The sequence below is a fragment of the Thunnus maccoyii genome, chromosome 10 (genome assembly GCF_910596095.1).
Source record: "Thunnus maccoyii chromosome 10, fThuMac1.1, whole genome shotgun sequence".
NCBI lineage: Eukaryota > Metazoa > Chordata > Actinopteri > Scombriformes > Scombridae > Thunnus > Thunnus maccoyii.
Genome location: NC_056542.1, coordinates 25125392 through 25141890, shown reverse-complemented (window position 1 = coordinate 25141890; position 16499 = coordinate 25125392). Strand labels below are relative to the sequence as shown.

Here is a 16499-nt window from a genome sequence, read left to right as displayed (position 1 = left end):
GATCCGTCGATATCATTTAAAACGCTTCACAGGTTGTTGTTTTTTTTTAATCAACAAATAATGATTTGCAGAAACTCAAGAAAGACATTGATGTAAGCTGTACCTTTTGCTGGGAGCTCAGAGAAATACTGCTACATTTATTTTAGTCCTGCACACATACAAAACATCTGTGGATTAAATTGTCATAATTTATTGGTGATCATATTTACCCTCACTTTTTATTACTTTGGAAAATGTGTTGTTTGTATTCACTGCATATGACAGGATTCTCTGTTCACAGTTCTGATTAATTTGCTTACTATTTTGACCAAATTTTATAGTCACAAATCCAAATTCTTAAGAAAAAAGCCAAAAAAACTTTTCAGACTGTCCATATCAAACAATACATTTTTTCAGTATCTGAATGTACAAACAAAAACGCTGTTTAAACCTATAACCACTTTAATCCTTACAAGGTATTTACCATTTTATTTTATTTTTTTATTACAACTACAATTAATCCCCCTTACAATATTGCGATTGTAGACTCAAGTTGTGTACAGAAAGTGCTATAAAATTGTTTCAATAAAGCGGTCTCAAAAAATAGACCCGTTGGCTAAATTATAAATGTAGCATAATCATAATAGTACTATTTTCATAGTTGCAGAGATGCACCAGATGTGGATGGTCAGTGCTGTTGTGATTATTTGCTGTCTTAGTACTTTTTTATTATTCATAACATGGGCGTAGGGATACATGTAAAATTCGGAAAGGTGTCCCGGTTGATGTACACAGACCATGACGTAGCCGCTGACAGCATGTTGACATGTTACATGTTTTAACGGTACAATGGCTTTAAATTTAAGACTCACACACACAACATGAACTCACTGTCTTTTATTTGAATAACTGACAGATACCAGAAGAGAAAATACAAACTCTAGAATTGTTTCTAGCCTGAAAAAAAAGTACATTTTGTAAAACTGCTGTACAGGCAACCAGATTCCTTAAGTAAAATCTCAAGCTTTCTACTGGATCCTCCCTTCTTGCTGCTTTTGTTTATCCCCCTTTCTAGTGTGTTTGAAGAGTGCTGATGAAGTGCAGTCAGGAGCTTTGAGGGGAAACAAGTTCAGGATGAACAAATCACCCACATAAGGATCTGTCTGGCCTGACTAGTTATTTCAATTTTTTGGCCCTTTGTCACACTCAGCAATGGTTACAAGTGATCAGATTTTAATAAATGCATAAAGCAGTGCTTGATTTGTAGAAAAATTGCATTGCTGCTGGAACATTAATGAGAAATAAGAAAATTGAAGGATTCAGTGGAAGACTTGAGATTTCACTCATCAGAGCCCACATTCCTTCTCATACGCACAGTAGCCAACTGCCACATTTCACAATACGGATACACGTTTTTGACAAAGCCAATTCGTTATGTGACAACTTATCACTGATGGGAGTCAAGTGAGTGCATTTGTGAGTGGCAGCCAAGTTAGTTGCACACACACAAAGGCTGTCACCTTCAGTAAATATGCACCAGTCTGTCTAATCCTGCTAGCTCACATTAATAATCCTGGTTATAGTGAAGTTATGCGCATACTCCATGTTCTCAGGGCAGAAACTTTACAGACATAACACAATAATGTCAAACTCTTTATGAATGATTCTGTGGTGTATTAAAAAGATGTGTCATGCAACTGTTGGCTACTGCGCTGTCATGTCTCCGTCTTGAAATGTGGCCAGAGAGACCCGTCACCAGGCAGGGGGTGTTCACGCAATCGCTGCCAGGTAGTCTTTCACCTCGGCTGGGGTGAGTCTTTTGAAGCCGGCTTCGTTGCAGATCCCCACCTCAATGTTCTCCTCTGTCATCTGACCCTCGAAACTCTCCTGAAACACAAAAATCGGGGAGTGTCAATGACTGATAAAAGGAGAGACGTTGCTACACTGAAGAAAGACTTTAATGCCTCAGGTATTGTTATAACAAACAATATACCTTCAGAGTCAAGATGGCTGTGTGGATGGCATCTTCCAATTCCAGATCATTGTTATACCTTGAGAATGAAAATAAAGTGGTCATCTACCAATTTTAAAAAGTTTCACCGTACTCTTCAGGTTTATTTGTAGAACAAACTGGGGCTTCAGTTGTATCTGCGCTGACATCATACCGGTTATAGTTTTCTTTTGTTGTTTTGCAGTTTATCAGTAACACAAACGATTTCTATTCCTTCTGATTTTGCTCAAAAAGGCATGACAATGCTAAAAAATGCCTCAAACTGAACCACAAGTTTAAATTGATTATATCTCTAAATTGTACCACAATAAACTGTCTTTTTACACCTGTATTTATCAACTTTGATCATTGAGAGTCATAGTAAACACACAGAGCCCTTGCTCTGTGAGATGAATATAACTGAACTGTAATATATATACACAATGTACAGCAACTACCGAGCTCAGCCCATCAAAATTCACATATATACACATTTACTGCACACATCATTTTATTCTATTCATTACAAAGAAAATGCCTTTTACTGTAAACATGTACCTTTTTTCAAGGAATGTTTTTCCATTTACGTAGTTCTTTCCCATGGCTGTGGCTTTCCATGCAAAATAAGCACCCTGCCAGTCAGAAACAGAAGACAAAAAGTCAGGAACAAGTTATGCTTCAGGCATATACAGTATTATCAAGAGTATAGTCTTTACATTGAATTACCGCAAACTGAGAATATGACTGGAATATGTGTCAGATTCAGATATGACAAATATGAAAATGAACAACAGAACATACAGAGGGGTCTGACTGGAACAAGTAGGGGTGGTCTTCATCCCATCCAGCTATCAGCAACGACACCCCGAAAGGACGCACTCCACTGGAGGAGAAAACAACACAGCTCAAATCAATAAACTGCTAGCCGAATACATCTGGTGATATGTCTATAAGCAGCGTGCATTTAATTGTCTTTTTTATATACCCACCCAGACTGTGTGTACTCCTGCATTACAGAGGCCACTCTCTGGACGAGCTGGCCTGTGGGGATTGGCTCCTGGTAAACCAGGAAGTACTGCTGTGCCAACTTCCGAGCTCGTCGGACCAAAACCCTGCAAGGACAGACCTCGTTAATTTTTCTGTGTATGTGAGGATCAGTGGTCATACAAACACATTAATACTGAAGCCATTGACTATCTGGAAGGCAGGTAATCAATCTAAAAACTTTATAGAACGCTTTGGAAAATGGTTGATAGTAATGTAGAATACATGACATTTCTTGAGGGTTTAAAACCTTCCAGTATAGCCATGCAAACAGGCTGGTGAGGATTAGAATATTGTTGCATCAAGTGGCCGCAGAACAAAACACTGACACTCTGATTCTTTCAAACCACAAAGAATCCCCACCTGTAGTCCGGCCCCATGCCGCTGTACACCATGCCTATGTGTTTAGTGATGGGCTCCACTTTATGAACGCTCTGCTCATCATACAGAATGGACTTCTGTTTCTTCTCTGTCGCCAGGACCACTCCATTAGAAGCTGAAAAAACAAAGAGAGCATCACAATTAGTGTCTTTACAGATCCTAACTAATGATCATTTTCTCAAACCAGCTTCACCTATGCTTTGTCAACCATAGCATTTAGTGCTGCACCAGCATCTATTAGCTCAACCCAATGATTTGACTTTTCTGCAGGTAGGAAGATAGAACTTATATTACTTTTATGCACTTTGTTAAATTTACCTAATCAATTTCAGTTCTATTTTTATTAAGGTTAAATTCTCCAAACTGTAATCTCAAACCAGCTTCATCTAGGCTTAGTTGACCATGGCATTTACAGATGCTGGTGAGTACTTAAGTTACTGCACCAAGGTCTCTTAGCTCAACCCACTGATTTTACTTTTATGCAGTCAGAAAAGCAAAACTTGTATTACTTTTATATAGTTTATCAATAAAAATGTTTAGCTCTCTTTTTGTTAAGGTTAGACTCTCCAAACTGTGCACCCCTGCCACATTTAACCTACAGTCAAATGTCCTCTGCATTTGACATTTTGCACATTCACGTCAAAAAAAATTACTCTGAAGAGAGCAATAATATACCAGTAACAGCTCTACATCCAATTTGAGTCTGTTTAAATACACCCAGTAATAATAACAACTGTTACTTTGTATTACACATCTTGTAGCATCTTTTGATAACAACCAGACTTCAAATTCCTGTAGTTTAGTGTCCCACTTAGTTGAAGATTTTCTTGACGATGGTGCAATAACCCTCAAAGAAAGACTCATGGCTCACTTTTGGTCCAAACATTTCGGTGACTCCATACCTTTGATGCCGACTGAAGGTGCTCCAGCTGCTACCGCTGCCAGGGCATATTCAATCTGGACCAGTTTACCTGAAGGGCTGCAGATACAAAAACAGGATGCTGCATTATTATTATGCTGCGAGGCAGAGGAGAAATACACGAACACAAAAAGCTGATATAACAACTACTGCAGTTGCAAAGCCAGACTGATAGTGTAACAACAATTAACGACGAAACTGAAAGCAAAAGCTAAAACAACTGACTCATCTGAGCTAGCTAACTTTACGCTCGTCTCGAGAGATTTTGCAAGTAAAGCTGACCTGTTTCGGTCTGTTCAACAACTGGCTCACAAATACAATCATTAATCAAGTTTTCTTTATCATGGATAACAACAACAAATGGTTACTTGACTGTTTCATTTGAAAACATGTTAGCCAGCGTGCTAACAGTTCACGTTAACGTTAGCCGATTCATTACCCGGCAATGACAGTGCATCGACTACAACGGCTCCAAAAACCTTATTTTCTCACTAAAATAGAAAACCGTGCGTTCATTTTATCAAGCCGTTGTCAAACAACAACCACTATAGCCAGCAAACGTGGATGCCTTTTTCAATTTTATGGCTTTTTTGACAAAGTTTACCTAAATGTGGTGAGGGAGAAACTGTAGCCTCGTTCCGCCATCTTCTTCTTCTTCTTCTGCTCTGTGTTGATTAGCGGCTCGCGAATCGATTTCAAACTGAACACCGCCGCCTATAAACCTGCGTGTGAACTGCATCCTGGTGTCACCAGGCTACGTTATAAACCCGATAATATGATTTCAATTTAATTCATATTCATATATATTAATTAATTCATTCGTTCAGATAGATAGATAGATAGATAGATAGATAGATAGATAGATAGATAGATAGATAGATAGATAGATAGATAGATAGATAGGTGACCTGTCAATTCAAAACACTAATCAACTAATCAACTGCTTTTAATGTGTGACTAATGTTGTGTTAAGTGCTACCCTACGGCCAGAGACTGAAATAAACCAATAAAAGGTTAAACCATTCCGTCTGATTTATCATTTCTGTGTCTTAAAATAAAATGACACATATTCAAGGTAATTTTGCTAATAAATAATTATAATCTGAATTAAGGAAATACTCTGTTAATGATTATTATTCAGCATCATCAATACACCAGTATGTTAGACAATGACAGTAATGCTGTGGTACAATGAAAGAGATAAAAGAGATATTATAAATTGTTGTGCTCTTTTTATGTGTCTATCAATTTTGAAATGAAAAAAATAGAACAAGTTTTTTTTTCTAAAGGTTCACATTTGTTCTTTGTCTACTAACACATATCTTAAAAACTATATTAACATCCTACACACAATTTAAGATAGAAATTAATATATTCCAGTTGAATTTCACAGCACAATTAAGCAAGATCTTAAAAACACATGGTGATAATATAGTACCAGTAAGAGATGATAACTGGAGGCAAAGGCTATAGTTTCGATAGTTATAGTTTATGTAGTTATAGATAGTTCTACATTCATAAATAGTTCTATAGTTATTGATAGTTATAAAGTCATAGATAATTTGTATAGTTATAGATAGTTGTATGGCTATAGATAGTTTCTATAGAACTATAGAAACTATCTATAACTTTATAGGTAGTTTCTATAGTTCAGAGCTAGCCTATCTATAGTTTGTTTTGGAGAATTGACTTGAGATGCGTAAGAGTATGAAGGCACTAAAGTGCAGTTGGAGATATTGACCACTAGATGGAAATAAAATGCTCAAATCCGTCTTGTCCTGCAACAATTAAACAGACGAAGAAGTGCAGTTTCTTGTCGGTGTTTAATGACGTATTGTATCCCGATGACCGTGAGCTGTTTGACATGTTAGAAGGAGCGAAAACGTGCTAACAACAAAAATGATGAATTTATCGGCGTTAGTGCACAGCCTCAGATGCTCTTTGCTCCACATTGAAAGCAGACTGCTGCAGGCAGCGGGACTAACATTAGACAGACAGCTGGGTGAGTAGACTGTCTGGAGCTTAGGGTTAGTTAGCTACTGCTAACCATGCTATCAGGACACACACACATATCTACGTTTACTTTCACCAAAGTTTTAACTCTCAGTACCTGTTATCAGCAGCTTTATCTTCTCTTAGTCGTCTTTCTATATTTGCCTCCTATGTTCCGGTCACGCTGGACTTGGTGAGTTGTTTTTCACCGGAGTAGTGATAAAAGATAACAGTGTTTCTCTGCTGTGTGCAGCTCCAGCGCTGGCAGTGAACGGCCCCAGTCTGCTGCCTCAGCTTCAGCCTGAGGTCGAGGAGGAGCTGGAGGAGCAGCAGAGTCTGGAGCAGCCTCCTGGCATCCTGGACGGCATCCTGTGGATGGCAGTACCTAAGAAGAGACGCACCATAGAGGTTAACCGAACCAGGAGGAGAGCTGACGCCAAACTCCTAAAAGTCAAGGTACACTGAATAGAAACACTCCTGGATCCTCTTAAATGGGAATTTCACATCAAAACACAGCTATAAGAATGTTTGTCTTACTTAGACTTCCTCTCTATCTGTACTGATAGGTTGGAAGTGATTAGCAAATATTTGGAGAGGCTGTATGTCAACTCACTTCACAGACCTTATTTTATTTCATGTTTATATGCGAGGGGACCAGTATATAGCATGAATTAAAGCCACATACCACAGCATTTATAGCCCAAGCTAGTTTGCAATGCCCGTCCCTAGATGGGGATGTGACAGTAAAATACATATGAAACTGCACAAGACTCAACATACATTTACATACATTAAAGCACAAACCTCAATAACAGAGTACACACAAAGCAGCACAAAACACAAAGATACCATAAAAGTTTCATAAAACAGCAAGCACCAGATCACTTGTGAGTACATGACTGATCCCTCCCTCGCTGTGTATATTGTCTGTATATCTCAGCGCACAAGGAAAGAATTGCTAAGAACAAACCTCCGAGAATTGCCAATGAGATTGCACATGCAATTCAATATAGTCAATGATATTTTTTTAGTGTAAAACCCCTCAATAAGACATCATTATCTCACCATGTTAAGTTTCAATACGACCTTCTGTACTAAACCAGTCACTATGTGCTAATATAAAACTTGCTGACTCGTGTAGAGACTTGTGTTTATCATGAGGTGCAAAATGTGTAAATGTTAACATCTTTAGTAGAGGGTGTCTGATATTAGCTCGTCACATATATGTGAGTGTTTGTGCATATATTGGCCAAAGATATGTTTTAGGTAATACAGCGACAGTGTCTCCGTGACATTATTTGACCCACAGTCTGCATCCTCTGTCTCTTCTCTCTCAGAATAACATTGAGCCGTGTCCAGAGTGTGGCCATCTGAAGCAGAAACACATCCTGTGTGGCTTCTGTTACGCTAAGGTGTGCAGGGAGACTTCTCTGATTCGCCAGCAGATTAAAGCAATGGAAGGCGGTCCGCTCAGGGCACCGGCTACAGAGACTGTCGTCCTGTATGAAGGCGAGACACCAAGCCAGCAGGACAAAGACAAGAGGATAGTGGAGAGATCCAGGAAGCGGCCTGCCTGGTTCAGCCAGTGATGCTGAGTTATTACAGCTGTATGTAGATGCATACCTTCAGTTTGATGCAGGTCTGGTCAGATACACACAGATTCTCTATGTGATATACTCAGCAGCATATTCTGCCTGATCTGTTGTTCAGTAAATATGAGATGTTGATCCATCAGTTGTTTTTTCTACAAACAAAATCCATAAAGTGATCTGTTTTTTCATGTTAGATCAGCACTGATACCGGGAGCCTTGATAAATGAATATCAGACATAAACACAGTTATGGAAGGAAACACTGCTGCAGGTCAGGACAGCTTGACTTATCTCTGAATATCCTGAACTATATCATTAATGTGCGGGTAAAAAAATCCTCAAAAAACAACATATTAGTTTTTTTTTTTTTGGTCATTGTTTCCACTGATTCTTACTTAATGTAAAGAATGTCAGATTTTCAACTGAAAGAAATGTACTGTATCTTATTTTATGTTTGACAATAAATCTATTATTTGAAAATGAAAAATCATATTTATCGACTTTGTTCATCTTTTTTTAAAGGGACCTTCCTGTTACACTTGTTAAATAATTCATTTTTTTATACACATTTCTTTAACTTCTGAGGCAGACTACTGCCTATAATTCATGACACAGTTAAAAAAAAAGCTTTTCCATCACAGGAACTTAACAACCTGGAGCTCAGCACTCTAAACATATTGGAACTTCAAGGGCTAGTACAGGTGGCTGGATCTGTGTTGCTTTTCCCTTGTATTTTACAAACCAGGAAGGATCGGATGTCTAAGTTAGACACTGCAAATTGAAATTTCAATCAAGAGACATATAGGACGATGATAATGAGAAAAACACAGTCAGTAAAATAATACAATAAAATAAAGTAAAAGAAGATTAAGTTCTAAATGTGTTCAAAAATGTCATTATAATGGTTGCGCATATGCTGTTTTTGTTTTGAGGAAATTTTAGAGAGTCATAAAATCATAAAGGAAAACCGAGAAAAAAGGTCATCTTTTCAACATCTGTGAATAAAAACTGTTCCCATTATAACCATTACAATAACATCAGTTTTGGGGTCTTTGCATTTAAAATATGTTATAACATTTTAAATATGAAGTTGAAATGTGTGTAATTTGGCTTTAATATTACAGTTGAGTTGAAGTTTTTCATGAGTGATTGATTTTCTTCACTACAAAAAGTAGAGTTAATATCAATATCAGCAAAACATGAAACAACAATGTTTGTGAGGCCTAATAAAAGGAAATGTAATGTTTTTATGACGTGCCTGCAGTCTTCATGGCATCTCAAACATCCATTTAATACTTTTATTGACCGTCCAGTCCAATGATCTAAAAGGGTCTTATTTTACGTGGCTGAAGGACATTTGCTATTAAAAATCATGGCCTACAGGAGGATTAAGAGTTTTTTAGAATCTTCAAAATCACAAATGTATTTGTGTAAACACTAATATGAATATTAGTATCAATAAAACTGGAATGGAATAGCCGCTTCATTAAACATGATTGGATGCTTGTTGTGAGAGTATGATCATGGTGCCACGACAATATTTATTGGGCAGGATTCAGAGCCAAGTTGAAGTCATGTAATATTGGCTCTTGTATTGCAGGAATAGGCTGCTTTTGCTGGGGTGAATCCAACATACCTTCCACTGCCTCAGTCACACCATCGTACACCCTCTGATTCAGTTTCACCCTCACAGTTCGATGAAACCGGATGTTGCCAACATGCCTGTGACACGTCAGAGTTATCGGGGTGTCAAGTGATACTAATCTTTTTCTTTTTATTCTTATAATCTAATCTTTCTTCAACTGTCATATATATTCTCAGTGTAAATCCAGCAAATTTTGTGACTTGCCTCCCAAACTTCCTTCACATGTATCCATCATAGCTGAAATTGAAACATAATGGAAATACATGTCTAGAACTGAAGACTTTGATTGTGAGCTCTGACTGTCCATCCCTTTGTTCCTCCACATCAGCACAGAGGTGCACTAAAACTACATGTTATACAGTTGTAAGCAGTGGTGAAGGTGGTGGAGGACTTCTCTTAATATCCATTTATAATCCAATGCGTGAACCCTGGCTCCAAACATTCCACATTGTCACCAAGAAATCTGATTTGTTGAGCTTGAAAGGGGCCAGTTTTAAAGTAAAATATAGTCACAAACACTTCTGTGGCAAGTCTAAAACGTGGTTTTGCCCAAGGAGCTGATGTGGCTTTAGATTAATGAGTTGTATCATTGCTGTCAGTCAGTGATCTAATTGCCTTCAGCTGTTTCCTTCCTGTGATATGTGCTCAATGTGAGAGACATCTGAGGAGTGTAAGGATAATTTCTCTGACCTGATGGGATGAGCCTCTCATTAAACAGATTAGTCATTTCATATTTCCGTCAACACATACATGCTTTTATAGTCTGAATATAAACACACAGGTGCACTATTATAAAAGGACTCTGGGGTGGTTACAATCGTAATGATGCACTTCCCTTTAATCTCCAAGCTCACCTCACAACACAAAGGGGTTCAACAGATAAAATTGACGAGGGTTCAGATTCATCTTCATCTGGTGGGCTCGTTTCATGGAAAGAACTCAAGCCTGCGATGTTTTTCAAATGAAAACCAAACCTCCAGGATGCCTGATGTGGAGACATTCAGTGCATTCACCACGATGTGATGCAGAAGAGTAAAAATAGAAACAAGGCCGGATATTTAAGAAGCTTCCCAACACACGCAAATCTCAGGCTACTTGGTACACACATTCAAAGACAGTAAGACAATATTTTCGTATAGCTTGTTGTTTTCAGTATCTTTCCCTTGCGTTTGATGCATTACTCGAGCATGTAGGTCACAGGTGAGAGAAGTTTGTCTTAGCATCCGAACACACGCCTAACGTAACCTTTCTACACACACATACACACTCACACACAAAGACACAACATGCACTGTGTGAGCAGAGGGGGTTGCTACCTTGTGAACTCCTACTGTGATCTTCAGGAGGAAAACGAGTGGAAGAAAGAGAGCTACCAAGCATGTTGGCTGAGCCTGGTGCTTGAAACAAGACCACAATACAGGTATGTTGTTCTCATTTGAAATCTATTGTATTTTCTACTGTAAATACTTTGCATCAATATATTATATTTTGACTTAGGGTTGAAACTTTCAGACCTGATTCTAATAATAATAAGCTATTTGAAAGATTTTATGAGATATATGAAGATCACAACACCACTCTAAATTTAGTGTAAAAGAGACTGTATCAAAAATCGTTTATCTGCTGTATGTTCTGTGTTCCAGGCTGACACTATCAGAGACAGACAACCTTCGCAAAGAGAGTTACAAACAGGAACAGGTGGTCCACTTCATGGTTGAGAGGAGTCCCAGCCAGATACTGAGGCTGGGCAGCAACATCAGAGCCACGACAGAGTACCAACTACCCAAAACCAGTTTTGAGAGCTTGCGACAACAAGGAAAGGGCCCCGTTATACTCGGGAAGAGGAATGACAGAGTGCATGTGGATAAAGTGAGAGTGACTGGCGTAACTCAGAACCTCACCAAGCCAGTCAGAATGAACTTCAGACCTTCGAGTCTGATGTCATCGCCAAGGGAAACCTCTCATCGGGTGCAGAGGAGAGAGTGAGGCAAGGAACTGGAAGTGTTTTAAAACTGCAGTTTGAAAAATGTAATGACACAGCATTTGGTCTTGTGGTTTACATATTTGAAAATTACAATGTCCTTATTAAGTCACTTACCTTTTACACAAAAATCCTAAGAATCTTCTAGATATCTTACCTGTTAAATAACTCGGTATTTTTAGACTGAAGAGACTTTGAAAAAAAATAGTGTTGACAAATGTTAGGAGAGCTTCACTGGAAATTCTTTAACATTAAACTACCAAGTTATTACATTACAAAATTGTTGAATATTATTGAAAAGACTTAAAAACACTATAATATGTCTTAAGTGTATTGCATTGTAGATATGAACACATTCTGGCACTGACACTTTAAGATTGTTGTAAACTATGTTCCAGGAGGAAATGATTTTGTCGTTGTCAGTCATTTCCACACCTCACAAAGCTTCAAGAAACAATGTCTCAACTTAATTTTTCCTAGTTTTACATGGCAGTTTAGCTAAATAGTAAAATTGTCCTGTTAAGAGAAAATACAACAAATGACTTGATGTTTAACTGTGTTACAGTTGAGACTATAGATGAGTGTAATGTTATCCTGTTGCATACTGTTTTTTTAAGTGTATGCATTATGAGATTCCACATAGCTGTTTTCAGTAGAGATATCCAGTGGCAGCAACCTCATGTGGTAAGACAACAACGGAAAGGGATCATCAGTGAGCATATACACTAATATTAAATCAATATAAATATCACATGTAGCAGTACTTTCGAGACTCTGGAGGAGAAAATACCAACAGCCCAGAAATTAAGTTCTTGAACCAGAATTTATTAGGAGGATTGAGTGGATTAGAGTGGTTAGTGTGAGTTTATGGCATTATATCCAGCACATATTCACCAAGATATAGTCACAACAAAAACATTAACAGTGCAGAGAGGCTTGATAACCTTGTAAAATGCATCAGGCTCGAAGGTCTTGTTGCCAGCTCTCCTTTCATTAACAGTGTGAACTGTGCTGTTTGACTATTTTTGTTGCAGTAATGTGATAAGATGTTGCAGCAGTGAGCACAACTTTGTGCTCTTTTCCCTTATTCAGATTCACATGCAGCAGATTCCAGTTTCCCTGATAGTTACACATACTAGAAATGTAAAACCAGTGATGAGAGACAGACACACATTTCATTTTTGGTTACACATTAGACTGTAAAGAGAGACGTCACAGATGCAGGAAACACTAAGTTATGGACAGAGGTGTAGATAGGTTCCACTGTTATCATCAAAAATATCCCCAGCAATAATTCATAAACATATTCATGCCAACTACATTCCACAGAAATCAAAGACATAAATGACTTTTCCATCAAAACAGAGTGAAAAATATTCCTGATAATGTTTTCAATTAATGGTTGTTTTTCTTTAACGCTGTATTTTTCATTTGAGTATTGTAAATTATAGAATTGTGGTTATTCTAAACGCAGCAAGAGATGTGTATGAACACATCACAGTGGGGACATTTATTGGGAGCCTTCAATTCATATCTGAGATAAAGAAACTAAAATTAGCACAGGTCCAGACACACAGTCATCTAACACTAATTCATGGCACTCAGAATGTGAGTTAAATTGACACAAATGTTCCAACAAAAAAATTCAAGGGTTTAAATGGATTTTTTTTTTTTTAATTAAACATCAATTGTGTATCCAATATGGATATCACCTGAGTGATGCCAGTGCATTTTTATCACATATTCATTTAAAGCTAATGAGTCTTAATTGGGTCTAAACCTGAAAAAATCTCCCCTCTTTGCAAAACTTTGAGATCAGGGATGGAACTTTTAGCCTTTGAACATAATGTTGTTCAGATTATCTCTTGTGTGTTTACATAACATACCTATAATGTAGCATATAAAGATAATGCACAGACTGAAAAAGAAACATGCATTTTCCATTCCTGATCCACACAGTTTCAACATTCTTCAAAGTCAAATGAAAAAACACCTCTCTTCATCTTTTGTCATTCTCTGCGAGACTGGGTTATCCCTCCTAGAACGGCTTCCTCAGCTCTCTTGTGTTTCTGCACGGTGACCTGCAGCTGCCAGTACTTGAGGTACACCCACATGAGACTTCCATTCTTCCTCTTGTCCATGTTTAGCAGGTCCGCACAATGCCTATCTCTCTTAAAAATGTCCTTTAGATCTGACTCTAGATCTAGTTCTGCCCCGATTGGTTCTTTGACGACCTTAAGCAGTATGTTCTTCTCCATCTCCAGCCGCTGATCTCGAGGTTGGATGAGGGAGCAGAAGGCATTCTGTCGCTCCACAAGCTGATCTTCTAGCTCCCTCAGAGTGGCGGTGGCTCGCCGGTACCAGTTGTTCTCTCGTTCCAGGGCGCGATGCAGCACAGCCCCCGCAGCTCCGGACTTCACCAGCCTTTGCTTCTCTTGCTCCAAAGTCTCACGCTCCTTGTAAGAGAGAAGACAGAGTTTAGGTTTATGGAGGAGAGGCTACAGACTAGAAGGGGAACCTGCACAGTAGCACAAATGGAGGGCCAATCAAAGTGGGAGCAAGACAAAACTTTACCTGTTGTAACTGTTTCCGTTCTTCCATCAGCTGCTGGCTCTGTGAGATCAGGGCCTGCTTGTAGCCTTTTACCCTCTGTCTCTCTTTCTCCAGCTCCAGCTCCAGTTTAGCAGCTGCCCTGTGTCTCTCTGTCAGAGTCTCCCGGTACCGCGCCTCCATCTCACTTTTTATTGTGGTCACATCTTTGTCGTACTGGGCTTTGACCCTCTGGATCTCCCTCTGAGACTCCCTGGTCCAGATCCAACCTGAAGGGGCAATGAAAGATAAGACAGGAGAGGGGAGATATTTAAAGCTGGAGAGCAGGACTTTTGTCGCCCCCTTCTGGCGGTGAGAGTAAGGGGGGGGGGGCACTCAGCTGTGATTGCCTGACAAAGGCATGCAGCACGCTCTCATGCATACCCTGAATAACAGGCACACAGAGAGGGCCCGTGATATGTTTTGACAGTCCACTGGGATTTGTCCCAAAGCAGTATGCCGGATAGCCAGTACACCACTGACCGTAACCTACTGTTGTTTACATGACAATGGCAGCACCTAAAAACAAAAATGAGCATGCTTTTGAAAGAGACGCAGAAGTCTCAAATCTTGTGTGTTTACTCTGGTCTCAATCAGTGGATGAGATGGTAAACTTTTCGTTATGTTACATTTTCCCCTTGGTTTGGTTTCTTTTCAAAATTCAAGCGAACCAAAATGTATAAATAAAAGCCACGTGAAAATATTCACTCATTGGTTAGATGTGTTTGGGGCGGAAGTGAGGTAAGATAAGATCCGTTTTTTAAAGGATTATTTATCGGAATTTTTTGCCTTTATTTGATAGTTCAGAAGTGTAGAGACGCTAAACTTGGTGCATTTGTACTCACTCAGTTAAAACTACTTTTTAGTCTGCAATTAATTAAGTTCTGATTGACAAATCATCCAATTAAGCTAAGTGAGAGCATAGTTAAATTGACAGATATTTTTTAAAAAAACCTTTACAAATGTTGAAATATTTATTATTGTTAGCAATATTGCACTACAGGTGTTATTTAATCCTTGTTCATTAGGAATGTGTTGTTTCAGATGTTGGAACATTTCTACCCATCTCATTTGGCATGAACAGAGACAGTCAGTGAAGAAGTACATTGTATGAATATACAAGAGTGCTGATTCCCCAGCGAGAAAGATACCAGTATTACAAATTAAAATAAAAACACCATCACAGAGGTAAAGTGTGAAATTGAATCTCACACAAACACAAACACAGTCTGCTTTACACACAATAACTACTCATTGACTGTACATTTAATAACCAAACGTTGAAACTGTTATTCCCCTCTGTCTGTTACCTCATCCTCAAACACATTTCCAGACACACCTCCTTGTGTAACTTACGAAATGCAGCCAATCCCAGCATAGGGACCAGCAGGGCATAGTTCCATTGGTTCCCATCGCCAGCCCCCGCGCCCCTTCCTCTGGGGTCTGGTTGAATGTTCCACCTGGGGGGGTCATTCAAGTTGTTCATGGGGGCTGCTGTCTCACACATACAGACACACACAGACACACACATGGGAGAACAAAAACATTAGTGACAACTGACTCCCTTAAATGCACATTTTGGTAATTGAAGTTGCAGTGTCTTTTCATTCATTCTCACACTGCTGCGGTAGTTACCACCAGGGGTTTATTAGCAGAAGTTACTGTGTGTGGCTTCGTTATAAACACAACCACGTGATTATGAACTTAATGGCGAAGTCTCTTGTTTTCAATACACAAAGAAAGCGCAGGTATCCATTTCAAAGTCACTAACAAGCTATTTAAAAAGAAAAACATTCAAGTGTCTGGGCAGTATGTGTGGGATTTAGACAAAATGTTGCGAATAAATAGTACACGTGCAAGCTATTTAACAATTAATCTTATTTGCATTTATCAAATCACTGACGTGACTTGAAGGTTTGACAGTCCAGCTAACCACAGAGCTACCTATGAGCTAACATGCTAGCTGACGTTTGAGCTTGCTGGCTAGTGCTCGCTAGAGTATTTCATATAAACATAACACGGGGTATAACAGCTTCTTGAGTCCGACTACAAGTCATGTGTATGTGTGTCTATAAGAAATATGGTGCTGTATCTCACCTTGAATGAAAAGTCTAGGTCACTTATACATTTGTTCCTGCTTACCCCAAGATTATACAATTTTACGTGTTGGTAGTCCATCTTGCCCGAGCGAGGGTGTTTAATGGGAATTCACTTATACATTAGACTCATTTGTTGTTAAATTTAGCATCTGTGCGTGTATGCTTGATTTTAAGGTGAATAAATAAGTAGACTATTCTGTTGAAAACACGTTAATAAATGTTTTCAAAGCTTTGCCATTACATGTAACATATATGACACCCCCGTTTCCGGAAGGTGGTTCGGTCCAGT

General features: G+C 38.7%; 4 protein-coding genes across 4 annotated transcripts; 2 read left to right on the top strand and 2 right to left on the bottom strand.

The window, feature by feature from the left end:
* Nucleotides 1-861: 861 nt before the first annotated feature.
* psma2a (proteasome 20S subunit alpha 2a) lies at nt 862-5023 on the bottom strand. Its single transcript, XM_042423638.1, has 8 exons — nt 4918-5023; nt 4297-4373; nt 3377-3509; nt 2959-3081; nt 2771-2852; nt 2528-2601; nt 1973-2030; nt 862-1866 (listed from the first exon to the last, which is right to left on the bottom strand). The coding sequence occupies exons 1-8, from the start codon at nt 4956-4958 to the stop codon at nt 1750-1752; spliced, it is 705 nt and encodes a 234-aa protein (XP_042279572.1). The 5' UTR covers nt 4959-5023; the 3' UTR covers nt 862-1749.
* Nucleotides 5024-6108: 1085 nt separating this feature from the next.
* mrpl32 (mitochondrial ribosomal protein L32) lies at nt 6109-8386 on the top strand. The gene is made up of 3 exons (XM_042424365.1): nt 6109-6315; nt 6559-6761; nt 7643-8386. The coding sequence occupies exons 1-3, from the start codon at nt 6213-6215 to the stop codon at nt 7892-7894; spliced, it is 558 nt and encodes a 185-aa protein (XP_042280299.1). The 5' UTR covers nt 6109-6212; the 3' UTR covers nt 7895-8386.
* A 1962-nt stretch (nt 8387-10348) lies between these two features.
* Nucleotides 10349-12060, top strand: zmp:0000000930. The gene is made up of 2 exons (XM_042424928.1): nt 10349-10961; nt 11185-12060. Exons 1-2 carry the CDS (start codon nt 10828-10830, stop codon nt 11525-11527), a joined length of 477 nt encoding a protein of 158 aa, XP_042280862.1. The 5' UTR covers nt 10349-10827; the 3' UTR covers nt 11528-12060.
* Nucleotides 12061-12326: 266 nt separating this feature from the next.
* LOC121905709 (coiled-coil domain-containing protein 127-like) lies at nt 12327-16427 on the bottom strand. The gene is made up of 4 exons (XM_042424168.1): nt 16209-16427; nt 15468-15605; nt 14097-14341; nt 12327-13978 (listed from the first exon to the last, which is right to left on the bottom strand). Exons 2-4 carry the CDS (start codon nt 15595-15597, stop codon nt 13532-13534), a joined length of 822 nt encoding a protein of 273 aa, XP_042280102.1. The 5' UTR covers nt 15598-15605; nt 16209-16427; the 3' UTR covers nt 12327-13531.
* Between the last annotated feature and the right edge of the window lie 72 nt (nt 16428-16499).